Source organism: Sander lucioperca, chromosome 4 (assembly GCF_008315115.2).
Source record: "Sander lucioperca isolate FBNREF2018 chromosome 4, SLUC_FBN_1.2, whole genome shotgun sequence".
Taxonomy (NCBI): domain Eukaryota; kingdom Metazoa; phylum Chordata; class Actinopteri; order Perciformes; family Percidae; genus Sander; species Sander lucioperca.
The window spans coordinates 21,544,089-21,571,555 of NC_050176.1; the positions used below are offsets into that span (position 1 = coordinate 21,544,089).

A 27,467-nucleotide genomic window follows, 5' to 3' on the forward strand; every position below is an offset into this window, starting at 1 on the left:
TAAAGACTCTATTTGTCCATTGTTTATTTCTAAAGAAACACGACAATGTATAAAAGGCTCCATTACCTTGTATCTCACGTTATGGCTCCGTAGTTGACGTTTTTATAAAAATAGGCTAACGATTGGGTCATAACCACGCGACTTACTGTCGCATAGTAGAGTAATTACCGTATAGTACAGGAGAAGCTCGCAGGCAGTTTCGACTTACATTATCTGTTTATGTTTAATTACTAATGTTAACTAGCATTTTAGCTAGCAATAATTAGCCTGTGCCTATGTTATCTCCTTACATATACCTACGCTCTCCGTCTCTGCTAGATTGGGAATGATTGAGATTTCTCTTGGCACAGCTACCAGAAGACTTCCAACTTTCAGACAGGTTGCTCACGTCACATCTACGTCTTCAAGCTCAGTTGGAGGCTGCGCAGTAACGCTTAGCCATCACCGGAAAAGTGCTTCTAATAGACTTCACTCGTCTCTGTGGAAATTTACGGCGTCACATTGTCAATTTATTTTACTGTCTATGATGTTCACCTGTGCTGCACTTTGCTCTGTGCCCAACTAGCAGTGCGCAGAGAGCAAATCACGTATCATGTATAGGCGGCTTTAGGGTTTTTTAAGTATAATTCAAATTTATTTTTAATTTGTTAAAAATCTGCAAAACATTCTGCTGAATTCCGTATGGCCCTGCTTATGACTACTAGATATATTAGCTTACAGTTTATTTCCATCAAGAGTTGGCCCTACATTACAAATTTTTGACATTAGCGAGTACTTTTTCAAAGAGTCATTACTCTTCAATCATTAAGTGTCAAAAAGGGGTTTTATGGTGACATTTTTTTACAATATTAAAAGTTTTCTGTATTGATGTAATTAAGTCACGTCTGTGCCAGCAATTTGTGAAATCAGGTGTCAAGTTTTTCAGCACTTCTACTACAGTGTCATTTAGTCCCAAACAGCTGCAGTAATTTCTTTTCATTCAGTGACCTCATTGTTTAAACACTGCGCCAAGTTTTTTGTCAATAGTGTGACCTAGTTATGTGAGCATTGTTGCATGTTTGTGCGTTTTTGAATGAGCGTGCTGTAATTTGTTGTCACGTAAAAAAAGAATTGTTGTAACACATCCCTTCATTTGCATAAAGAAACAGCTCATGTTTTGTTTTCAATTGTGTATGCAATATCTTCTATGAAAGATTATTCTGACAAAGAAAAATACTGGTGTGAAGAGACGAAGATGGGACACTTTATTTTTGTATTTCCTGAGGTCAACATGCAGTATATTCATCAAAGTAAATAAACCATTCAATTTCTGGAAACTTCTACATTTTATTTTTTGGCATGTACACCTCTTGTTAGACTTAAAACAAAATGAAAATGTGTGAAACAAATCTGAGAAAAGAGCTGTTGTTTTTTTTTATTATTATTATTATTATTCCAGACTGTTGTGTGGTGATTTATTTGCAGGGAAATAAGCAGCTTTTTGGCTGCACGACTCAGTAGTTTGTTCATCCTAAAACTCACCTGCTGCTTCCACCGTTTCAACAGCCAGCAGCATTTTTCAAACAGATAAGAGCCTCCAAAGGAAGCCTGGTTTCCTGCCAAAGTGGACAAACTAACCACTAGCCACCGCCAAAATCTAAACAGCATTTGGCCCATGACTGCTCATTATGTCCTATTGGGGTTTGATGTAAAGAGCAGCGCCGCCTGGTGGCCTATTTATTCCATTGAACTGCCTCTGGCTTGGGAACTTCATAGTGGAGGGCCTCAAACTCTTGTCCTGGCTTCAGCTCTGGACCAGGAATCATGACAGTCTGGAAGAGCAAGTGGAGCAGATTAGCATCATTTAGAAAGCGGAGTCAAATAAGTCACGTTAATTGTTAATTGAAATCAACACAAAATGCATAATATATTTAGTTTCCGAGGTGAATTAGGCTTCACGACCAAGATTAGAAAACTAGTTTGCAATATTTAAAACAGCAGAAGGACTCAGGACAACATCTTACTTCAAAAACACCAACACTGTGAAAGAACCAGCCTGGGTGTTGACCTCCAGGGCCCCCGGCCTCACCTCCAAGCCCCAGTAAGTGGCTCTAAGCCTGGGTTATCATGCTCCACGACCCCCGCCTCCCTCCTAACCCCAACTAACCCTCTCCAGGCCCACCAGCCTCCCTCATTTAATTGTTTGTTCCTACATTCCCTTATTCTTTTATATAATTGTGGATGTTTTTCTGGATTTTCTTAGAATGAAATACTTAATATAAAGTTTACTCGGGTTTACCAGCTACGGACAAAAGCAGATGTAATTGTGTAAAATCTAGTCGGGTGAACGACGTGTCCTGGGAACGTTGTGAAACGCTGTGCAGCGGGCTTTGAGGTGTTTTCTCTCGTTTAGTGGGGTGTTTCAGAGATGTTACCAGCAGCGATGTGTATGTAAACTCGAGATGAAAAGGCAGCACAGCAGGGTGTCCAACGCACCCTCGTTTCAGTTTAAATAAACGTTTGGACGGGGCTGAATGTGCCCCAGGTTTTCATTCCTGTTTAATTTCGTGCACTACAGCTGACTGAAGAGCTTAATTTGTCAGTTGGCTTGGCAGATTGTGGTTGACAGGTGGCAGAGCCTAAAATAACCACAAACAATGAGTCAAACCTCAGAGGTTTCTTAACCCTTGTGTTGTCTTCCAGTCGACCGTGCAACTTTTAGTTTTTCAGGGTCCAAATTTTGACCTTTTTGTCACTTTTATCCAAGTATTTTTGTCACTTTTTCCGTTGTTTTTGTCAAGTTTTTTCTGCGCTATTTTGAAATGTTTTCCCCTCGTTTTTGAAGCTCTTTCCAACATTTATCATTTTTTTTCTTTAAATGTTATCAAATTGAACCCTCAAATTCAATGAAAGGAGCAAACTGATGATTTTTTTTTTTTTTTTTACCTGTGAAGAGCGTTGTATGGAACTAGCCAGGTTATTTCTTTTTGAAAAGTCAGTTGAAAGAAACCAAAAATTCTGATATAGAAACTTTTAGAAAATGGGACAAAATTTGACATATTAATATTAGAGGAACATATGTTGATAGATAATCAGAGATCCTACAGAATTTTTTTGAAATGCTAATACTTGAATAAAACGTCCAAAATTCAATAAAAGTAGTGATCATGAATTGTACGTGCGTAGAGCATCGTATGGAATCCATCTAATTTTTGGGTAATTTTTATTTAAAAAAGAAAGAAAAAAACAGGTGAAAACGGGTCAAATTGGACCCGAGGACAACATGAGGGTTAAGATACGTGTAGCATTGTGCATATAAAAACTGAAATGAATTTTAAAAAGTAAATAAATAGACAATGTAAAAAAAAAAAAAAAAAAAAGAAAATCTCCATGAAATGAATCACTGATAAAGACGATTGATAAACACACCATTTGTGACTCACGTCATTCTGTTTTGATGAATTTAATAATATAATTTCCCTTGTTTCTTTACTATATCATTGCAAAATAACTATGAGAGCGAGGAAGGTGTCTCGAGCAGAGACTGTTGCAGAGCACTGATGGTTGAAGTTTTTTTTAGAGTAAGAAACACCTTCCAGGCAACATTAGGGCTCCATCTGTCTGGCATATCTGAGACACAGCAGGGGCTGTGACTCGCAGATTCAAGGTGATTATATTCTACGTTTTGCAGTGATGCGTATAATGCAAGTCAACTTCTTTTCCCAGTCTTACGGTGTGAAGACTGACGCAGACACTGAACACGACCTCTCACTAACACGAGTTAGCTGTTGAGGAAACTTGTACAATATCAGAATAAACTAACAGATTACCAGGGTAAGGGTCACTTCAAGTCCAAGCAACAGGGATTCCTGTGTGAAGGACGGAGCCACGACATCACATTCCTACGAGGGCTACAACTAACACTTGATGTCATTGTCGATTCATCGGCCGATTATTTTCTCCATTAATCGATTAGTTGTGTCGATCAGTGTTTCCCAAAGCCCACGATGACTAGGGCTGTGTATTGGCAAGAATCTGGCGATACGATACGTATCACGATACATGGGTCACGATTCAATATATTGCAATATATTTCAATACTGTGCGTAAGGCGATATATTGGGATTTTATTAAAGTATAATTTTAGAAAAACTAATATTTAAAAAAAGATATGATGTGCATAAAAGTCAAAGAAGTTTACTTTAGGTAAACAATTCAGTACACAGAAAATCAAACTGCCAGTTTGGGATTGTTCACAGGTTCTTAGTGAGCTAATGTTTATATGCTAAAGTAGGCCAGAGTTCAGCCATAGCTACGTTGTTAGCTTCTAGCAAAAAGTCAGGAACTGTTAGGCACTGTTAGGCACTGTTAGGAACTGTTAGGCACTGTTAGGAACTGTTAGGCACTGTTAGGCACTGTTAGGCACTGTTAGGAACTGTTAGGAACTGTTAGGCACTGTTAGGCACGGTTAGGAACTGTTAGGCACTGTTAGGAACTGTTAGGCACTGTTAGGCACTGTTAGGCACTGTTAGGAACTGTTAGGCACTGTTAGGCACTGTTAGGCACGGTTAGGAACTGTTAGGCACTGCTAGGCACTGTTAGGAACTGTTAGGCACTGTTAAGGACACTAGTGGTGCGTCTCAGCATCGCCATCTAGCGGTAGGGGGTTTAAACACAACATAAATGTCAACCACTGTCTTACATGAATATTTTTGCACGTAAACTAAAAAAAAAAAAAAAAATCGATACTGCGTTTTTTAAAATCGATGTAGTATTGCTAAATAAAATATCGCGATACTGAAGTGTATCGATTTTTTCTTACACCCCTAACAAATGTCTTGTTTTGTCCACAACTCAAATATATTCAGTTTACTGTCACAGAGGAGAGAAGAAACTAGAACAATATTCACATTTAACAAGCTGGAATCAGAGAAGTTCTCATAGAAAATGACTCAAACTGATTCATCGATTATCAAAAATAGTTGCCGATTAATTTAATATTCAACAACTTAATCGATTCGTCTTTAAAGCTATAACTCCTACATGTTACAAATATTCATATATGATGGAGATGTGTTTCTTAAATGTGGTTTAATCCTGCATCCACATAGTGAGTAACACAATCAGGTCAGCATGAGTCCGCTCACTCAATCCAGAGTTTAGGGATCAGAAAAAACGATATTTGACTGAGGAACATTAGCTCTTTATGGTTAAAGAGTTGCCCAAATGACAAAAAAACCCCCACATTTTCTCAGTTACCTCTATTGGTATCCATCTATGCAGATAGTTCTGGTTTTATTTGTCCAGGTTTTGAGGTATCTGTGTCTGAGATTTCTGCCTCAACCGCAACACAACAGAGGTTTTTGTTTGTGGTACTCAAAGCAACTGAACATTAACATTACATCTGTCCAGAATCAAAAACGCTACAGTCCACAGCCTTAGTGGTCAACAGTTTTCACTGGAGCTACTTTCTGCCCAAGTGTGTTCTGTGGATCATCCAGAGTAATTGGTTCTTGAAAGAGATGTTGCTGTCGAGTTCTTTTTAAATGTAATTTTCCTTCAAGAATGTGAGCACCATAAATTCAATACCATTTTCTTGAATTGTATTACAGCGGAGGCAGAAATCTCAGAGATAAATACATCCAATTCTGGGCAAATCATATAAAAAACTATTAGTTGGCAGCTTTGCGTGCTCTGTGCTTGTTTTTGACAGGAAGTGTGCCTCGGACCTCTGCCCTTTTATTCTATTATAAAGATAAATGTCAGCCAGTGCAGAGCGGAGGGTCACCTTAATAACTGGGTCTTTGGCCGGAGCCCAGGAAGGCACTATTTTTCCGTGCAACCTCCAGAGGCCGTAGGGATTGACGAGATGTCGTTCTATGACCAGGTACTCTAAGACGTCCTTCGGCTGCTCCTCGCTGCCCATCATCAGCCTCCCGAAGCGGTCGTAGATGGCCAGCGTCTGCAGGACGAGCAGAAGTGAAAGAAGGATCATAAAGTCATCTAAATTCTGCCTGTAATATTGTCTTTAAACCTGATATACAAACCACAAAACTGCTCTTCTGCTCTTCAGTTTGCTTTTTTCCAGTATAACCCCTGCCATAAACGGTGTGTAGATACATAACATAAAAGCGTGATTTATGCTTCTGTGTTAAATTTATGCTTCTGCGTTAAATTCACGCCGTGGCTACGTATGTAAGTACATGGAGACACGGGCCCTCCACCGGACCCTATGCCGTAGCCTGACGTGCACCTCTCGAAAAATGGAACAACAATCAAGGAGAGGGTTAACTTTTCCTGCTACAGATTTCCGACCATGGTCAGAAAGAACAGGGGAGACACTTTGTTTCTCTCACTACGACTCTAGAGTCACCACTCACTCCGAAGATAATCACCGTCACTCTCTCCCTCGCTCTACCACACGCTGTTCAGTTGAATTTTATTTATATAGCACGTTTAAAAACAACCATAGTTGACCAAAGTGCTTAACAAGCTCCAAAAATCAAAGAGATTATATACACAAACAATACACAATATACAATACAAATAACCAACAGTAGAAAAAGGTCAAGATATCAAAGCTCAACTTGAATTGAAAGCCAATGCATAGTAATGGGTCTTAAGCAAGGACTTGAACGTTTCAATGCTCCGAGCTGTTCTTACATGAATAGGTAGACTATTCCAGAGGTTAGACGACTGGTGTGGACTGATCCAATCCAACATACAAAGAGTTACAGTAGTCTAAGCGGGACGTAATAAATGCATCTATGACTCTTTTGAAGTCTTTGCGTAGCAGGTAGGGCTTGACCTTAGCCAAGAATCTCAGCTGGAAGAAGCTGGTTTTAACAACAGCCCACGCACACACACATGCTGGCCCTGCTATTCTCCTAAAGAGATCGACGCACACACCAACGCAGTAGAAGTATAACCGGCAATTTCCACTGGATGCGGAACAGCTGCGTGCTCCGCCGTCCGTCAATACCCACCAGGTCCGGATTTGTTGCGGCACGGCTGCGGCCATGACTGACAGCTGTAGTCACGAGGACCCACGATATCTCGCAAATTCCCGTAGAATAGAACCACAAAACCACCACCAGTTTGTTTCCATCCAGAGGAGTAGAGGGGAAACAACTCTGAGCTGTGTTTTCAAGGTGTAGTGCAGGGAAATATGACCCGCCGTGAGCACGGTGTATTTTACTTTGAAAATTAACCGGATGTTTTATTTTGTTTCTGTGCTCGACTTCCTGTCCCGCACTATCTGCCGTGTGCTGAATTGCTGCGGAGCTCTCCGGCGTCCGGCAAAAATAGAAACTCTGCGTATCTGCTCCGGAGGGCTGCGGACCGCCGGAGCTGGGACGGAGTCGGGACGCAGACGTTCCGCAGTCAGTGGAAATACACACATTGACTTTAATGGAAACCTAATGACTCCGTCGATGTTCCGGAGACGTTCCGCAGACGTTCCGCATCCAGTGGAAATTGCCAGTAAACTTCAGGCCACTTACATAGGCTACGGCCAAAGCTCTGCGTGGAGCCTCCGCAGAACCATAAATCATGCTTAACACTTGTTCAAGTTTTTGGTACATGTGCTCAAAACTGTAATTGAGCCTTGGCAGCACATGAGTAAATGTATTCATGATATTGAAAAATGAAAATAGGAAAAACTAGCCCACACTTTGAGAAAAAGCTGAGCTGAGCTTGAGTCGACAACATACGAGTCATACCTGTTTGGAGTGCATGCGGACCGTCACCTGGCCGTACAGGTTGCCCTTGGTGACCATGTCGGGGCAGCGGGCGTGGACCACTCTGGGCGGCTCCAGGGACTCTACGAACCTCCATCTGATCGTCTTGTAACGGTTCCCCCTCGTCATCTCCTGAACACGGGACAGAGCAGTAGAAACTCAAATAAAGTGAGGATTCGATGAAACTTTTGAAGCAACTTTTGAACTTTTGAATTGAAGCAACGTTTAGAAGAACTCCTCACAGGATAACACCTTTCTGTCACCAAGGAGTGAAGTTTCTCCTTGTTGAACCTGCAAAGCAAAATGGCAGGAGTTACTTTTCCTCTCTAAACATTAGGGCAAAAGATTTTTATAGTTTATTTAAGTTGATTTATATATATATAGCACATTTCAGCAACATGACAATTCAAAGCACTTTACATAAAACATTAAAAAACAGTCAAGAGTATAGACCAAAAAAACAAACACAGAGTAAGGCAAGTATAAAATACAAGAATAAACGTTACAGTGTATGAAATTAATTATTATTTGATTTAATAAAAGGCAGCGTCAAACAGAAAAGTCTCCAGCCTTGATTTAAAAGAGCTGAGAGTTGCAGCGACGACTTGCAGGTTTCTGGGAGTTGGTTCCACATACGTGGTGAACGAAAACTGAACGCTGCTTCCTCCATGTTTAGTTCTGACTCTGGGGACAGAACGCAGACCTGCCCCAGACAACCTGAGAGGTCTGGATGGTTCATAACGTAGCAGCAGATCAGAAATAAACCGTTCAGTGCTTTATAAACCAACAGTAGTATTTTGAATTTAAAGTGCTCATATTATGCTTTTTGGCTTTCTTCCCTTTCCTTTATTGTGCTATATATCTTTTTTGTGCACGTTATAGGTTTACAAAGTGAAAAAGCCCAAAGTCCAGCCCAAAGGGACTTACCATCTCCAACAGAAAACACTGTTCACAAACTGCTCCAAACAGCTCTATTGTAGTCCAGCCTTTACTTCAGAGACAAACGTGGTCACTTTGGAACACACGTTATAATGCTCACCTAGCTGCTAGCATGGCACGCCCTCATACTCTGCTTCTGACTGGCTAGTAGTCCTTACCTAGGTACTGTCAGGGCACGCCCTCATACTCTGCTTCTGACTGGCTAGTAGTCCTTACCTAGCTACTGTCAGGGCACGCCCTCATACTCTGCTTCTGACTGGCTAGTAGTCCTTACCTAGGTACTGTCAGGGCACGCCCTCATACTCTGCTTCTGACTGGCTAGTAGTCCTTACCTAGGTACTGTCAGGGCACGCCCTCATACTCTGCTTCTGACTGGCTAGTAGTCCTTACCTAGGTACTGAGCATGTGCGACTCCCAACAAAGATGTTACAGCAGTGAGAGGTCTCACTCTGTAGCTAAAACAGAGAGCTCAACACACAGGGTGAAAAGAGGAGCTGCAGCAATGTGCAGTACAACAAAAATATGGTGTTTTTTGAAAATTAAACCATGTAAACCTATTCTGGTACAACCTCTAAATACAATTATGAACCTGAAAATGAGCATAATATGAGCACTTTAAGGAACATGTTTAGTCACATTAAACATTAAATGCTGCATTACTGTGCATCAGGCTCTGCTTCCTGTCAATCACATTATTATACACACTCTCTCCTACAACATAAATCCCTCTGTGAACATCTTTTTATTTAAGACATTTTGCTTTGGCAGGTTAATGTCAAGCTAAATTTGATCATAAAGTTTGTATTTAAAAAATAAAAAAGAATTCAAATTAAAAGTTCTAAATATAAAAAGACAAGAAAAGTGATGTAGATATTTTATGATATTTTTTGACGAAACGTGCCGTTTTGTTTCTAACAAAGCCAAACGACCAGCTGACTGATCGTCAAAGTGAGTAGAACAAAGCTTGTTTTTGAGTGCTTTCCCATGTTGCAGCAGATCTGAAGGCAGCATGAGTCTTTCTCGCACTTCTAGGACACATTCCTCACTGTGGTATTAGGGCATTCCTCTCTGACTATCAGAATCGGAATACTTTATTAATCGCCTCAGGGAAATTATTTAGTTGCAATTGCTCTCAGTCAAATTCAAGGTAAAAATATGAGTAAGAAAAGTCAATGGCTGAGTGAAGCGAGAGACGCAAGTTCATTTTCTTACTGTGTCAGGGCGTTGTGGGCCTCAATAAAGATTTCTTGAGCTCGCTCTGCAAACCCCTTCGTTGTGAACTGCGAGTCGTGCTCTTTGATTTTACGAATCCTGAAAGAAAGCATTGAAAAAAATACATTCAGCTTTTTGTTTTTTACATTTACTGTAAAGTGTATAAAATTAAAAGGTACACTGTGTAGGAATTCCTCTCATCTAGCGGTGAAATTGTAGTTTGCATTCAAACGAATATTGCTCTCTAGCACCACGCTTTTTCAAATGTGTGTTGCAACTACGGTAGCCGTTATGGACCAAGAAGCTATGACAACATGTCTTCCAGTTTTCGCTTTTTTGGCGACGAGGATTCCTTCTCCTGTGGCTCGGCATAAGTATGATCCTCCATTATGAACTAAAGGGCAGTTGCAGGTTTTCACATGTGCCGGGGCGGTGACAAGCGCCTCTCACTGATCTCCTTCTCCGTCTCAGCTGGTTTCAGTCACGTGACGCTGGCTCTGATCGAAAACGCGTTGTTGATTAGCTAGACAGGTAGGCTAGTGCTTTATCTCCCTCTCAGCCATTATAGTTTTTCAACATGGCGGAACGACATTGGAAGCCTCTTGGACTTGCCCGTCCAATGTAAATACAGATAAGAAATTCTTCGCTTACGAGGATAAGTCAGATCATTGGCAGAGGTCATTTTACACCAATGAGGACATATTTATGAATGAAGACATTGATTTTAGCTAATAAAATACTTCACTACTACACAGTGTACCTTTAAGATGTTTTGGATCTGATTCAAAGAAACAGCTGTAATAAGGTGGTAAGAAAGAGGTGCCCTCTGTCTGAAATGTTTGACAAGAAAATACATCCGTACAGTAACACCATGAGGAGTTAGAGGAACAATCTTACGCTAGCTGCGAGCCGGCGCTTTGTCGTATCTGTTCCGTTCGTTGTTTCAGGCCTTCTTTAGACAGAGTGGAGAGACGAGCGTCGCCCTCCGGGGGGATGTAAGGGTCAAAGATTCCCGCTGGTAAAGACATCAAACAGGGAGGATCAATCAGTTTGTACCCTCCAACCGGGAGAGATATTACAAAACAAATAGTTGCTGACTGATTGGTGAGGAGTTATTACGATCTGCTCTAAGATCCCTGGACTTCAGTTACCAGACCTGAAACTGGTAGTCCAGAAAGCTAAGAGAATCATGGGTCATTCTGGCCATGTTCTTTTTTGTAGATCGTCTTTAATGCCATCAGGGCGCCGCTATCTATCTTGATACTCTCCGCTATGAACACATTGTGTTAGGTTTATGTATGCTGCTAATGCTGCTATATGTTTCTATTTATTCTTTTTTAAGTATACACTAGCACTTACATTATATTTTTATAAACTCAATGAACGATGCACTGACTGGAGAGCACTTCAAATTTTGTTGTACCTGTGACAATGACAATTAGAGGTGCAACGATGAATCGATTAATCGATTAGTTGTCAACTATTAAATTAATCGCCAACTATTTTGATAATCGGTTAATCGTTTGAGTCATTTTTTTATTAAAAAAAATAAGATTTCTCTGTTTCCAGCTTGTTAAATGTGAATATCTTCTAGTTTCTTCTCTCCTCTGTGACAGTAAACTGAATATCTTTGAGCTTTGGACAAAACAAGACATTTGAGGACGTCCTCTTAGGCTTTTGGGAAACACTGATCCACATTTTTCACCATGTTTTGACATTTTTATAGATTAAACAACTAATCGACTATGAAAATAATCGTTAGCTGCAGCCCTAATGACAATAAATACCTATTCTATTCTATGTATGGTAAACCTACTGATCATCATCTTCATCGTTCTATCCCTCCAAAGTCTGATATGTTGAATTTTATAAATATATTAGAATGTTAATAAACAAAAAAAACCTAAAGCCTTTGCAGTCTTAACGTTCAACAAATTGAAAACTAGAAGCATCCCGCACCAGCATTAACTTCATGTACGCCTGTTGGAGATAAAGAACACAATAAACATTCTTACCAGTGCAGGCGATGTTGATGGGCCTCTCAAAGTACTGCTGTCTGAAGACAATGCCCGCCGCTCGGGCCTTGGCCTCCGTGTTCTCCTCCCTCTTCCCCTTCAGCCCCACTGCTGGAGGGATGAAGTACCGCTTCTTGGTCCGGACCGGCAGGTAAAGTGGGACGGGATGCCGCAGGTCCAGAGACGCCTCAGCATTCTGTGAAAAGGTGTTTTAAGATCAGATGCAACTTTATTTATACTGAGGGAAACTGTTCTGGTGTAGTTGCAGTTCAAAGTGAAATAGAGTGCAAATATACAGTGCTAAGCATTGGTGAATACACCCATGCTAAAGTTGACTAAAAAGAGGAATAAAACAATTGATCTTAATGGGTTGGGGTTAACCCTAACCCTAACCCATAGGCTAGAGGGAAGAATTCTAAAAGTGCTTTCGTTTTTGAGATATCTATACCGGAGGTAGAACAAAGCACAACAATGTTTTTCGTATTCTCTTTGGTCTCCCACATATAAAATGGATTCCTGTATAAACAAATATATTTTACTGCAAACGTGGTTAAACTGACAGATATTGTGACACACCCCATAAATAAAAAAAGCCAAATCAAGTCCGATTTATCCCAAATGTGGTGTTACTTTTCAGATGCCAGTTTTTCATCCTGTCCCTGTCCGGTGAAAACCACGCACCTCCAGATGTGTTGATGTTGAACGTTTGTGATAAACTACATAAACACAGTCTTTAAAAAGCCTCTTGGATCAGCTGGGAAATGCATCGTCACAAAGCTGAAAACAGGGCTGTTTTTCTGACACCATGAAAAGTTTGTGTGAGTGGTGCTAATTTCCAACCCTGACTTTCGTGCAAATGTCACTCACCACATCATTTTAACTGTAAGGACGCTATAGTACATTTACTCGAATACTGTACTATTACTGTTCAAATTTGAAGTACTTGTACTTTACTTGAGTATTTCCATTTCATGCACCGTTATACTTCTACATGTAATCAACTACATCTTACAGACTTATAGTGTACTTTTAGTTCTACTACATTTTTCTGACAGTTTTATTTACTTTTCAGGTGACAGGTTTTTCAGTTTTTTCATCCCCTTCCTGTCCACTGAAAACCACGTATCTCCAGATGTGTTGATGTTGAACGTTTTTGATAAACTGAAGGATGAAGTGTTGCTTTATGTGTTGAGAAAGTCCTCCTCCTCCTTAAAGTAAACAAAGTCTTTAAAAAGCCTCTTGGATCAGCTGGGAAATGCATCATCACAAAGCTGAAAACAGGGCTGTATGATGATCTTATAGAATATGATGCATTGCTGTAGATTAAACTACCCAACAGTTAATATAGGAGTTTAAATGAGCACAACCTTAAACATCTACAGAAGTAAATGCAATATGCACATTAACGCAGCAGGAATATTAATCAAGGAGCATTAGATCTAATAGGAAATAGAGCTGGGCGATATGGAGAAAATCAAATATCACAATATTTTTGACCAAATACATAGGTGGCGATATTTAAGGGTTCACTATTGGTGCTTTCACAAATATTTACACAATGAGAGTTTTGATAAATAATCACCAATAATGTGGCTACCATGGCAAATTATAAAACAGTAAGTAAGTCCAGAAAATTGCATAACTTCACTGTAAGGCAGCCTTTTAAACCAGGAAAAGACAACACGATCATGTCATATAGACGACATCTAGCCTCATATATCGATGTCGATATAATATCGATATATTGCCCAGCCCTACTAGGAAAACAGGGACAGGGAACATTTTACTGCGCAATGAATACTTTGACTTTGAGGAGCCTCCTTTACGTACATTAAGCTGATCATACTTTCACTTAAGTAAGATTTTGGACTTAACTTCTAGTGGATTTTTTTTTTTAAGTGTGGTATTACTACTTTTACATCAGTAAAGGGTTTCACTACTTCTTCCACCACACTTCCACTGTCCTGGTGTAAATATTCTCCCATGTATCTCTGATGTCCTGTCAGTCGGTCGGCTAACGTTAGCTAAGCTAAGCTAGCCCCGTCAGGATTATGCGCAGTGCAACGCGTTTATAACAAGCAAAACAAACGAGCTGCTTCGACAACATATTGACTGTCTGTTTCTCATAAAGTTAAGTGTTAGTAAATGTCTCAGTACCATCAAACTGCTACATGTTGCTCTGTGAAGGGCTACCAGAGTCCTCCTTATGGGCATCGCCATCTTGACAGCATTCAGAAAGAAAAAAATACTATCATTTCCGGTTTCGCGCTTTCAAAATAAAACTTTTTTCCTGCTTTTTTTTTTGTCGGTTAATAAAACGATATTGTACAGTTATTATGTTACCTAAACCAATTAGATGAATTGAGTGAGTTTTACATTTAATAACTTAAAGGTCTTTTTTTTTAACATTAGATAAGATGGGGCTATTCTTTGCTAACTTTAAACATATTTATGTCAACATGAATGTTAAGTTTCTTTTTTAGAAAGTGGTCTAAATCTATCCAGAACATCCTTGTATAAATACAGTGGAACAATTAGATGGGAAATACTCTATTTTTATGGTCCACAGAATATGAAAATTGTAGTTGTTTTTGATTGCGGAGCCATATACACTCCGTTCTCTTAATACATCCATGTGTACACCACTCACACACATTCAGCACGTACGCTGACACGACGTGATGACGTTGCGTGTCTGTAGGTCGACGCTGCTTAACTTGAGTTGTTTGGGCTTTCTACGGGGAAAGAGGAGTGTAGCTGGCAGTGCTGGGAGGGTTCTAGTTGATGTTGCTGCTCCTGGGCCGCAGGCTTTCGCTGTCATTCGTACACAGACTCACCACCTGCTGTCCACCATCACTGTCGAGTTCTGTACTAATAAAACTCAGAGCGATAACTAGAGTCCCACACAACACCGTCTTCGTTAGCGCAGCCAGACAAAATACAGTAACCATGCCCGAGAGGAGGCCCTTCGTACGGTTACCAACTGACGTTTACCCCGTCAACTATGGCTTGTGTCTGAAGCCCGACCTGATCGACTTCACTTTTGAAGGCAAGCTGGAGGCTGTGGTGGAGGTATGTTAACCCGAGCGGTTGGCTACATGCATGGGAGGATTTGTTTGTGCATGGCGCGGATCTTGTTATGTAATCTCACCAGCTAACGTTAACGTTACCAGTAACGTTAGCTAGGTAACGGTAGCTAGCTAATTTGTTAGCCACCAGCCCATCAGTAGTAACCTAACTAGCTGACGGTGTTGGCAGCTAATGTTAACGTTAGCTGGCAGTTGCTAGCCTAGCTAACTGTTTCTTGACGGGCTCACACTGGCCGAGGGAGACCCACATATGTTAAATATAACGTCTGGATATTTCTGTGACTAGCCAGAAGCTAATTGAAGCTAGCTAGCACAACAGTCCCGTGGACGGCAGCAGACTTGCACTCTCATGTTAGCTTAGCCTCCATACCGTGGACATTAGCCTGCTAACAGGCGCTTGGCAATGCGCTTAATGTGTTTCAAGAGCGGTTCTTGGTATGCCAGCAGCGTTGCACCCTTGTTACGCCAATGCATTACTATAAGTCACGATCAATTTGATATGTTATAGATTACTGAAGTTGTTAACTAGCGGCTAGCAAACGGTCACCAATGTTTGCTAAATCATGGCAACACCATGTTGCCCCCTCCCACCCCGTTATCTCACAGTGGTAGAAGAAGCATTCAGATCTTTTACTTCAGTAAATGTATTAATGCCACACTGAAAATACTCCACTACAAGTTAAAGTACAACAAATTACTTAAGTAAAAGTATGTATTATGTAAATGTTGGGTTGGGAATTAGCACCACTCACCAGCCAAATGCTGGTTAAAATATGCAAGTTGCTGCTAGGTTTGCTTCACTCACCAGCCAACAAAAAAAACAAAGGTTATTGAGTAGGGCTGGGTTAAAATAATCGATTATCCAATTAAAATCAGTCTTTGTTTGAGTGATCTGATATTGATTGGTAAAATCCAGAAATTTTCCTTTTAAGAAAGAGGGAGTTTGTTAGCTTTCAGTTGACTTTAATGTTAACGTTAGTCAAACCTGTTGTATTCCCTGTGGCTTGTTGCTAACTTGTGTGTAGATGGTAGCTACTATGTAACTAACACATAAAACCACCAGCTCACTTTGCATTTATTACCTTCGCCAAGGAAGGAAGGAAATGTTGTGGGTTGAAAAACTACTGCCCCGATTTGTAATGAAACTTGGTGGAAGGGTGTAGCATGTAGCCTACCAGGGAAGAACCCATTACAGTTTGGAGCGGATTGGCCTTGGCAGAGGTCTGTGCTCTCCTCCCTGAGTGCCCTTCTAGTTTCAGTGAGAGCATTTGTGCTTACAGGGTGTAAAATGCTCCATTGTGTGAGCACAGACACCTGTCAGCTGTCCTACCACCTATGCCTGGTTGGAAACACTAACTCAACGCACATGTTTAGCTCTATCAAGACAGACCACATGAATATATGTTGTCTAAATGTGTATATTTGCAAATATTAGTTTTTCTTTGTTTTACAGTTCACTAATGTGATATTAACTGATTCACTCTCAAGAACAGATTGAAGAAATAGCAGTACATTAAAAATGACAAGATAACACTAACTCCAAAGAACATGAGTGACGTTTGAAACAAAAAGCAGACAGCTGGAAAAATAAATTAAAATAATGTCTTGCCTGACCAAAGGTCCAAAACCCAAAGATGTACAGTTAGTTTACAAATGATATAAAACAAAGGTGAGGAGTAAATTCTCACATTTGAAAAACTGGCCATTTTCCCTTAAAGAATGCGTAATTTATAATTATTTTTCTGTTGATTGAGTCATTATTTCAGCACTAAACCATTGACAAGTTGGCACTGGATGCTTTTCGAGAAGTTTGGCTTATTTTGTTAAATGCCAAAGCAAACGAAGGCATTGGGTGGTGATGGCGCAGTGGATATGACGCATGCCTTTGGTGTGGGAGATCCGGGTTCGAAATCCGCTGCTCCCTGTTCAGATGCACCAATTAGGGCCAGGGGGGGGTGTCTAACTGTGTGTCAATCACTGCTCATGCACATGCATTCATTCTCCCTTGTGGCGGGAGGGGCTTAGGAGACCGTTTTGGGCTTTAGCGGAAAGGGGGGAGGGACCGAGAAGTTGTTGATGTTCAAATTCTTTGGCTAAGTCCTGGATCTTCGCAATCCTACCTACAGCACCTTTAACCCATAGTTGCTCCAGAGGCGTGCGGCCTCTGACATACATAGCAATTGCAAGTCACTTTGGATAAAAGCATCAGCTAAATGACATTTATTTTAATGTAATGTAATGAGAAAGTATTGTTTTATCAGTACCAAAACTCCAGCACCTGTACTGAAATGACATCTAGCCCACGGAATGAATATAGGAGATCTGCTAAATAAAAGCTATTAAAGCAGGACATATTCAGACATATTTAAACAGTATTAATAAAACATTCAATCAAGTTTTGAATATATTCAAACAGTCTGTCCTTGTGTTAATCATTTAAATGTTTGCCGGTGGTGAATGCAAATCCTCATTTCAGCAGATCTCAAAGTTGAGTCCTCCCTCAAAGTTCCAAATCCCGTGTTTGCTAAGAATTGAAAATTCTCTACCGCTGACTGTTTGGTTCAGTAATAACCTCTTTACCTGCGGTTTGTACAAAGCCTGGGTAAAAAAAACGCAGTAGACCGGAAGAAACTCAAGCAATGTGGCACTCTGCCTGGCATGTTTCATAATTACTGCCTCTCTGCCGCTTTGTCCGCCTCCCAAGTGTCTCAAAACAACAGCAGCGTCCTACCAGCAGTGCCACAAGCCGTGAATGTCACTGTGACTGCCCTTTCTGAAAACTGCATGGCATCCAAGTGTGCCGCTGTTTTTTCTCCCTCGAAAACTTGGGCACTTATCCACTGTTTTCACATCGCAAGTCAGAAGCCCCACAGTCTTCTATTCTTTGTTTTTATCACTTTCTTTCCCTCTTCATACCCCCGACCAGTTCTTTATCTGTGACCGGTTTTGCCCTTCAGCCCTTTGTAGGTTTAGCTCACAGTGAGTAGGTTCAGTCGCGTCTCGGATATCTGATGTTCAGTCTGGATAAATCCTCCAGACTTCTTTACATATTAACTTTACTTAAAATTCCTCTTTCCCTAACAGATTGGGCTTTGAAATGAAGGCACCGCTGAGATTATCAAATGATCAATTATGCTGTTTCATGTCAATGTTTACAGGTTACACAAGCCACTAATCAGATTGTGATGAACTGTGCTGACATCGACATCATCACAGCTTCCTTTGTACCACAGGGAGGAGAAGGTGAGGGTCAGACTTTGTCAGCTTTTTTACCCTTTTTTCTCTTTGTTAATGACATTCCCTTTGATAAAAATGGAGTCTGTAGGTCTTACATATTACACATATTGCATGCTCGTGGTCTCATGTCTTTTTCTTCCTCTCTTTATTAATTTTTTTTTAGAAATCAATGCCACAGGATTCAACTATCAAAATGAGGATGAGAAAGTCACCCTGTCATTTCCTAGCTCTTTACAGAAAGGTAAGAAGGAACTCCACTCGGCTCTGCTGTCCCTGCTGTTAAAAACAATATACTTTCTGTCATTAATGCTGTTGAAAAATAAAAGATTTTTCCCCCTTTTGGTTGTGGCTAAACTAACATTCTAACTCTCTCTCTGTGTGCACGCCTCCCCAGGCTCTGGCTCGTTGAAGATAGACTTTGTCGGCGAGCTGAATGACAAAATGAAGGGATTCTATAGGAGTAAATATACATCCACTACTGGAGAGATCCGCTACGCTGCTGTCACACAGTTTGAGGTAAGCTGACGGCCTCAGGGTAACGGGATGTTTTCTTCTGGTGAAGGTTGGGTGTGTTGCTTAACCCACTACTTGCCTGTGTTGCGACATAGGAGGTCATGTGCCTCTTGTTGGTTTTCCAGAATTGTCCCAAAGATGAGGCAATATCTTTTATGAGTATGTTTTGATGTTTCAATGCTACTGCGTGTTGACATGTGTTTTTGGGATAGTTGAGCCAAAACCAGGTCAGTTCAGTCTTGACTCTGACTTGGTGGCTTTCATCACAACCTGCAGGAGATCCACCTGCTGTGTTTTCTACCACAGTGTGGGCACACTGAAAGATAGTCATGACCGAGTGTCACATGCATGTACGCCTTGATACCAAGTTACAACATGAGTGAGACACAGACAGAAAACAGAGTTAATATAGGCTGTGAACAGATTGTGCTAAAACAGCTGGAAGCTGTCAGCAGTAAAAGTTGCCTAAGTAAATACAGCGTGTAGTTTTAGCAACGGTTTGTTTTACTAGCACCTGAGCACCGGTGACCAGCGGTCGGAGAAAGTTCCTCACCACAAGTCCAGCGTAGTTGCTTGCTCACATTATGTGTTTCGACACACACTTGGAAACTTGGACAATGTGAAATGAACACAGGTAGAAGCTAGAACACCTCTCGGCCGCTGCACGAGACTGAGCGTTCCCTCAGCAGCAGACTGCTGCACCCTCAGTGCAAGAAGGAGCGCTACCGCACGTCCTTTTTATTCCGGAAGCAGTCAGACTCTTTAATACAACATTATAATGTAGCACTGCTAGCTGATTCTGCAACATAAGCCATCACTTGACAATATTCTGCACTATGCATATATATTTTTTCTATTACTCCGTGTCACCTCCTACTGTGCAATATGTCATTTCTATTCATCCGCACCTTACTCATCTGTGTATATTTACAGTCTGTTTATATAAGGGTGTTTATAGTTCACATACTACAATTATAACTCTTACACTATTCTATTTTTTTTCTATTTCTTGTAATACTTTTTGTATGTTTTTCCTATGTCTATTTTTGTTATTCTGATGTGTGTGAATGTTTCTTTTGAGCTGCTGTTACAGGGGAATATCCCCAGTGTGGGATTAATAATCTTATCTTGAAGCACTTGCAGTGACCGGTCACCAGCAACACCAGTAGGTTGACACCTGTGGTGAGGGCGTGTGTAATGGTAACTTTCAAGGCGCCCAGCAATCTTTTTTTTTTTTTTTTTTTGCCATGGCCTATGTTGGAAGGCTGGTTTGTAGATAAATGAATTGGCTGCAGGCTTTCAATGTAAAGGACATGCTACAAATGCCATAGAGAAATGTGATGCTTTCAGTATATCTGCTTTGAAAAACAGCTGACGGGTTGTTGTTGTTTTTTTACCTGGCGCAGATAAAAATGCTCGACTGTAGTGCTGCCTGCTCCTGCAACAAAGGGAAGGAGTCTGGTGCTGCTCACGCAGCAAAATGACAGGTCAAATATAAGTGAAAATACCAGAAGCCTTTTGGCTGGCATGATATCATGTGAAAGCTGCTGTGTCCCTAACAACACAGGAGGACCAAAACATAGGTCTTTCTACTATGCGTAAAACACAACGGCAGTCTATAAATGAGTTGGTAACTTTCCCCTCTCTGACTCCCTCTATTTATTTTATTCACTCATGGAATTTTCGTCATGTTTCACGTTATTTATTGTCCTCTGCACAACACTTAGGGAGAAGCAGTCGGAGAAGCAATCTTAGATCTCAGGCTCCCTCAAACAATTTCTCAATAATCGGTAACAGATTCATTGCCAAGTAAGTAACAATTACAATGAATTTTCCTTGGTGGATGGTGCATACATAAACATGTTAAAAGGAAATAAACCAGAAATGTAAAAGAAACGGTAACATAAATAAACACGTGTACAATATAACCGTTTTGACGTAAGTAAGACGTAGTAAGAAATGAACGCTTTATGGTTTAGTGCCAGATGAGCAAAGCTGCTGATGAATGAAATATGTATACAAAGGAAAAACATGCAAGTCAAAAATGAGGATCTAAGACCTAAATATTGCAGAAGTTAAAATATAACGGATATAGATAATAGATATTTGTGGTAGAAAGGTGTACAGGGATTGCAAAATTGTCTCACAGATAGAAGTCAAATGTGATCCAAAAATTGAGGTATGATCACAGCAGGCGGAGACAGGTTTGAGATGCATTTTGTTGCCAGGTATGAACTGCAATCCCACTCAGTTTGTGTGTGTCTCTCTCTCTCTCTCTCTCTCTCTCTCTCTCTCTCTCTCTCTCTCTCTCTCTCTCTCTCTCTCTCCCCCCCCGTCCCCCCCTCACTCCCTCCCTCCCTCCCCTATTTCCTCCAGGCCACGGACGCTCGCAGAGCTTTCCCCTGTTGGGATGAGCCAGCTATAAAAGCCACCTTTGACATCTCTCTGATAGTTCCCAAGGACCGAGTAACCTTGTCAAATATGGTATGTGTCATATGTTCTACTTCTCCATCTGAGAAACTCCGGACCTCAAACTGCCCGAGTCACCCTCTGCTGCCAAGTTTCTTTTGTGTTTGTGTGTGTTTCCCCTCCTTTCTCTTCGTAGCTTACATAACAGAGGGCAGACAGTCACTGCATGTTTTTTTTTACCTCTGGCTAATGTTGTGTTTAACGGCATGTGAAATGCAACTACTGTACATGTGCGATGAGGTTTTTTTTTGTCATTGTAAGACAAATTCTCCTTAAAACATTTCTTGTGTTTGTCATACCGACTCAGTGATTTTTTTTTTTTTTTAACTGAAAGCATTGCAGCCGAATTGCATCAGAAAACATCATCTGGCTTAGATTATTTCTAACAACACACCTCCAGGCTGAAGCAGTTTATTTGGGTGGTGACGATGAAACTAAATTTGGGTATTTCTGATGACTTACTGAAGTGAAGGAAATGTGATTATTCCAGCCAGCAGGACTAAGCCCCGCACAGATTTATGCCAGTCCAGCTCTCGACCTTTTGTGTCCACATACCTGCGGAAATTTATTTTCTCAGCGAGTCCACCGTGACCTTTTTTAAAGTCCAGTGCAAAACAACACTGCACTGAGCTCGACTGTGTACAGATGCTGTTCGGTGGATACTTTGTGGTAACACGAGGTACACGTTGGTACAGATGGTGAAAGATATTCGCTACTACTAGGGCTGCACAACTAATCTCAATTTTATCGAAGTCACAATATGGACTAGTGCAACATCCAAATCTCAAGGAGGGACGCCATATTTGTTAAAGGCAAAATATGTGTCACACCGTTCTGAATGAAGTATCGTGGTGCTGCAGACGTCCCAGCCTACAAACCGTATCCTACAGACTAAAGAAAACAAATCGTTGTTTGGTACAGATCCTCACAAAAATGTACACTATAATCATTTGAATTTTTAATTTTAATATTTATTAAGGAAAATGAGAACAATGATACAAAAATGAGCATTCCCTCCAATATCAGCAATCACGTCGCAACCGCAATATCGGTCAAAATAATCGCAATGAGATATTTTCCTCATATCGTGCGGCCCTAGCTGCTACTAATGCCGACGTTGCACCAAATGACTTTTCAAGCGATTCCACTGTGGCAGACAACTTTCCAATATGGGAATGAAATCACGAGTCTTGCTAGAGTTAAGGGTGCGCTCCCGTCGTCTCAATCGCTTGGTGTAAGGTGGTCAGTCAAAACTCAGTCTGAGCTGTCTTAAAGTTATAGTGCGTAGTTTCTGTCGCCCCCATGAGGAGTTCTAAGTAATGACAACAAAACGGTCGGCGCGTCCACATGATACAAGCCTTCATTGATCGCGCACCATCCACCCACCCCTCCTCCACACAGTTGCTAGTAGCCAAGGAGGACACGGAGGATTAAAAAAACATGAAAGAACACAGAAGAGGCAACTATCTTCACTAGAGCTTCTGCGTGGGAAAGTCGCCGGACGCCACAATCTTCTGAACATAGTCATACTGAGAAATACAGAGAGAGTTGTGTGGAGCTGATAGTCTAAATTAGCTTTGCAGCAACTCATTTGGCAATTGCTCATTAATATCAAAACGTTATGCACTAAAGCTTTAAGTCAGTTTTTTTTCCGTCTTGACAACCTTTTTGAAAGCGCCTGTGGGGGCTTTAGGCTTTGTCTTTTTGCATTTTACAACATCACTCTTTGCTCAAAAGAGCAAAAATGAGGGAATCGGAAGCTCTTGCTCCTAAATAATGATCTGCTAGAAAGCGTCTTATTTTAGCACAATGTTTCAGTATTGATTTTGTTTGTCAGTAATCTGTTTCCGTGCCGTTTCACTGGGTTATTCCTCTTCGCAGAATGTCATTGATCGAAAGCCATATCCAGAGGATGAAAACCTTGTGGAAGTGAAGTTCGCCACCACGCCCATCATGTCCACGTACCTTGTAGCTTTTGTCATCGGTGAATATGACTTTGTGGAGAGCCAGTCGTCAGACGGTATAACGGTACGCGTCTACACGCCTGTCGGGAAGGCAGAACAAGGGAAATTTGCACTGGAGGTGAGAATGTTGACAAAACACCTTTTTTGAAATACTTTCCAGAGAGCAAACCACGGTTGAGTCACAGCAGGTGATTCACTTCATTTTTCCACTGAGAATTATACAAACTTTTACCTTGACTGGAAATGTAGACAAATGCACAGAAAACGGACATATTCACTGGCGTTTGATGCTAGATTCTAGGGCTGGATCCAGTATTGCACTATTCTGATATGTTGGGTAGATATTAGATTTTCAATTTTGGGATTCGAATATTAGTTTTTTGTTTTTCCGTCAATACTGTAGTAAAGTTGAGACAGATGAGCCACCACCAAAGCTTCAAGTACTCTCTTTGAATATTTGCTTTTCGCATAGTTTCTCTTTTGATTGGTACCGAAGCTGCAAAGCACAAAAATTAGTATTCGGGACAGCCCTAGTAGATTCCATCCTCAGTATCTGAATCTGTATAATCCTTTTCGTCTCCTTTTGGTCTTGCTGTATTTTAACACAAGAGAGCAGACCTTTTTTTAAATACTTTTTGAGTTTTGTTACATACATATACACTATTTTTTTGCAGGTTGCGACTAAGACCTTACCTTTCTACAAAGACTACTTCAATGTTCCTTATCCACTGCCTAAAATCGATCTCATAGCTATTGCTGATTTTGCTGCCGGTGAGTAGTTGTCAATTTAACATTCAGGAATTTGACTGATTTCCACTGAGAATGTTGATCGTGAAACACACCTTTCTTCCCCTCATGCAGGTGCCATGGAAAACTGGGGCCTTGTTACCTACAGGTAAGCTGTTGCTGCTCTTTGAACACATACCACACATAAAAGGTACCGTCAGACATTTACGCACCGATGGCACAGAGGTTTAGGGCCCTATTTTAACGATCTAAGCACACGGCGTGAAGCGCCTGGCGCGGGTGCGTTTAGGGCGTGTACGAATGCACTTTTGTTTAACGGTGGAAATAGAGGGTCCGTGCGCCAGGCGCATGGTTCTAAAGGGTTGTACTTAGTGTCTTCATTAATTCAGAGGTGTGTTTTGGGCGTAACATGCAATCAACCAATCAGAGATCATCTCCCATTCCCTTTAAGCCAGGCGCGTTTGGACCTTGGAGCATTGCTGTTATGATGGAGGATCTGCTAAGTAGGAAGGAGAGATTTTCAGGAGAAGAAACTGATCTGCTCGTGTGTGATGTGAAAGCGCCAGTAACCATAATAACGTATTATAAAATATATAGATATATACAATAATACTATTTCGCATTTGTAATATTTTTATCTGTAGTCTTCTGCATGTGTGTGTGCTGCTGTGCGTATTTGGCTTCTCAGTATCATACCTGTGCAAGGTAAAATGAGTTGTAGGCATAGTACACGCACGCATGCACGCTGTGAACGAGCCTAGGGGCATTTTACTGCCCTGTTAAAATAACAATGAAATGCTGCGTCATTTACTTTAGACCAGGTTTTTGTCGGTCAATGGCGCGATCACTTCCCGCTGCCTCAAGATAGCAATACGCCAAGAATGCACCTGAACACACCTCCCTGTAAGACCAGCACGCCCAGAATGCACCTGAACACACCTCCCTGTAAGACCAGCACGCCCATGGTCGCACAGACGCGCGCAGGTGCATTTGCCATTTAAACGACGCGGACGCTGGATGGGAAACTGACAACTGGGTCGGTCTTAGACTAGCAAAGACACTCGCGTCGGGCTTTGCGCCGCGCCGGGTGCAAGATAGGGCCCATAATGTCTTTCCCAAGGACACTACGACATGTAGACTGCAGGCGCCCGGGATCGAACCACCGACCTTCACATAGACGACAGCTCTACCTCCTGAGTCGCAGCACACGACTTGAGTGCCTATTTGACTATGCCTTTTGTTAACTTCAGTAGAGCTAAAGATTAGTAGAAAGTTAATAGACAACAATTTTGATAAATGGTAATAGATGATCTTTTGGTTTGCGACTGTTGATCGGACACAACAAGCAATTTGAAAATGTTTCCTTGGGGTTCTTGGAAATGGTTTTTCGCTTGTTGACATTTCATAGACTATAAATTAGAGCTGGGCGATATGGAGAAAATCAAATATCACGATATTTTTGACCAAATACCTCCGATATCGATAACGCAACGATATTGTAGTGTTGACCATTGGTGCTTTCACTAAATATTTACACAATGAGATTTTTGATAAATAATCATCAGTAATGTGGATATAATGACGAAGTGGGTAAAGGCAAATAATAGAACAGTTACAACAGTCTGGTAAGTTCAGAAAATGACATCACTTTACTGTAATGCAGCCTTTAAAACCAGGAAAACACAACACTTATGCCATATAACGACATTACAATATCCAAAATCTAAGACGATATCTAGTCTCATATCACCATATCGATATAATAGCGATATATATCGCCCAGCTCTACTATAAATGATTAATCATGAAAATAAGCATCTGATTTATCGACGGGGAAAAGAATAGTTTTGCAGTCTCGATCAGAGAACAGCAGGTTTTTTTTCCCCCCCTTTCTTTCAGAAAAAGTCCTTGTTGCATTTGTCTCTTTTAAAAGCGCTGATGGCTTTTTAATTGCTTCGCGGTCCGTTGGACGTGCTGCCACCTGTTCTGCATTCAGATAGCATGTGATTAGCAAACGGCAGCAGGCTCCGTTCATCTATCGTCTACAGTCGGCTGCATGCAGGTTTTCCTAATAAACAGCCCGGCAGCTGATGTGGACTTTTGATGGTTGATGGAGAGAAACCCGCCGGTGTTTAGAGGAAGCGTCGACCTTCAGCCGTGTTAACTTCGACTCTGTTGTGTTTCTCAGGGAGACGGCACTGCTAATCGACCCCAAGAACTCCTGCTCGTCCTCCAGGCAGTGGGTGGCGCTGGTGGTCGGACACGAACTCGCCCACCAGTGGTTCGGAAACTTGGTCACCATGGTAAACAGCCGTAATAATCTTCCATCAGCTATTTGTTACTGAGAATATACTGTAACATCTGACAGCCTTAAACATCTTGTGAGCAGATTTGAAAATAAGGGTAATCATAGCAATAACGTAATGACAAAACAAAAAAACAAAACAAAAAAAAAAAAAAAAACACACTGGAGCACTAACTGGAAGAAGTATGTCCAAAATAGACAAAATAAGGAAGAGAAAAACTATTTTAAAATTGAGAAAGTAGTCAATCTGCAGCTGTGTGTGTAAGAATCTAATATATTCTGTTCTGTTTCTCTTATGGCGACAATTTTTATTAATGTTGATCTTAAGTTTAGAGCTGCAAAGATTAATTGACAACTATTTAATTAATCGGCAACTATTTTGATATCGGTTTGAGATCGGTTTGAGTCATTTTTAATGACCAAAAAGAAAATATTCTCTGTTTCCAGCTTCTTAAATGTGACTGTTGTTCTAGTTTCTTCTCTCCTCTGTGACCGTAAACTGAATATCTTTGAGTTGTGGACAAAACAAGACGTGTGAGGGACGTCATCTTGGGAAACACTGGTCCACACGTTTCATCATGTTGTGACATTTTATAGAACAACTAATCCGTCAATCGAGAAATCAAACAATAATAAAAAGAATCGTTAGTTGCAGCCCTACTTAAGTTACCCATCCTTCAGGAATTATTTTAATTTGTGTAATTGTGTCCCAACACAGAGTCAGGGTGTAAGTATTTGTAACGTAGGAAATTGTGTGTGTGTGTGTGTGTGTGTGTGTGTGTGTGTGTGTTTGTGTGTGTGTGTGTGTGTGTGTGTGTGTGTGTGTGTGTAGGAATGGTGGACCCATCTGTGGCTTAATGAGGGATTTGCATCCTGGATCGAGTATCTGTGCGTGGATCACTGCTTCCCAGAGTACGACATCTGGACCCAGTTTGTCTCAGCCGACTACACCCGCGCTCTGGAACTGGACGCGCTGGACAGCAGCCATCCCATAGAGGTGAGCCGCGGAGGGATTTATAAAACTGAAAGCTGCTGGCTCGTTCAGGCTGTTGGGAAGAATGTTTTTACATGTGGCAACTTGTGATTGTGATCACGCCACCACATAAATTTTTTTTTTTACAGTTGTTCACAGAACAGGGAGTTTATTTATACGAAATGATGTTGGCAAAATAGACTTCCCTCTGTATATGGATTATTTTGGAAGTAATGTTATTTAATGAGAGTGTGACGTGTTTGTTGTTGTAATCTGCTGCTACAAA

General features: G+C 41.0%; 2 protein-coding genes across 2 annotated transcripts in view; one reads left to right on the forward strand and one right to left on the reverse strand.

Moving 5' to 3' along the window:
* Positions 1–835: 835 nt before the first annotated feature.
* mrpl45 (mitochondrial ribosomal protein L45) lies at positions 836–14,163 on the reverse strand. Its single transcript, XM_031299894.2, has 8 exons — positions 14,042–14,163; positions 11,885–12,080; positions 10,767–10,884; positions 9,870–9,968; positions 7,961–8,009; positions 7,701–7,850; positions 5,768–5,941; positions 836–1,811 (listed from the first exon to the last, which is right to left on the reverse strand). The coding sequence occupies exons 1-8, from the start codon at positions 14,102–14,104 to the stop codon at positions 1,713–1,715; spliced, it is 948 nt and encodes a 315-aa protein (XP_031155754.1). The 5' UTR covers positions 14,105–14,163; the 3' UTR covers positions 836–1,712.
* Positions 14,164–14,609: 446 nt separating this feature from the next.
* Positions 14,610–27,467, forward strand: part of npepps (aminopeptidase puromycin sensitive) — a 32,597-nt gene continuing 19,739 nt past the window's right edge. The window contains exons 1-10 of the mRNA XM_031299893.2: positions 14,610–14,956; positions 18,132–18,216; positions 18,374–18,451; positions 18,605–18,726; positions 21,100–21,207; positions 23,074–23,274; positions 23,831–23,927; positions 24,018–24,051; positions 26,092–26,206; positions 27,041–27,205. Coding sequence (XP_031155753.1) covers positions 14,669–14,956; positions 18,132–18,216; positions 18,374–18,451; positions 18,605–18,726; positions 21,100–21,207; positions 23,074–23,274; positions 23,831–23,927; positions 24,018–24,051; positions 26,092–26,206; positions 27,041–27,205 — 1,293 coding nt within the window. The 5' untranslated portion in view covers positions 14,610–14,668. The remainder of the gene's footprint in view (positions 14,957–18,131; positions 18,217–18,373; positions 18,452–18,604; positions 18,727–21,099; positions 21,208–23,073; positions 23,275–23,830; positions 23,928–24,017; positions 24,052–26,091; positions 26,207–27,040; positions 27,206–27,467) is intronic.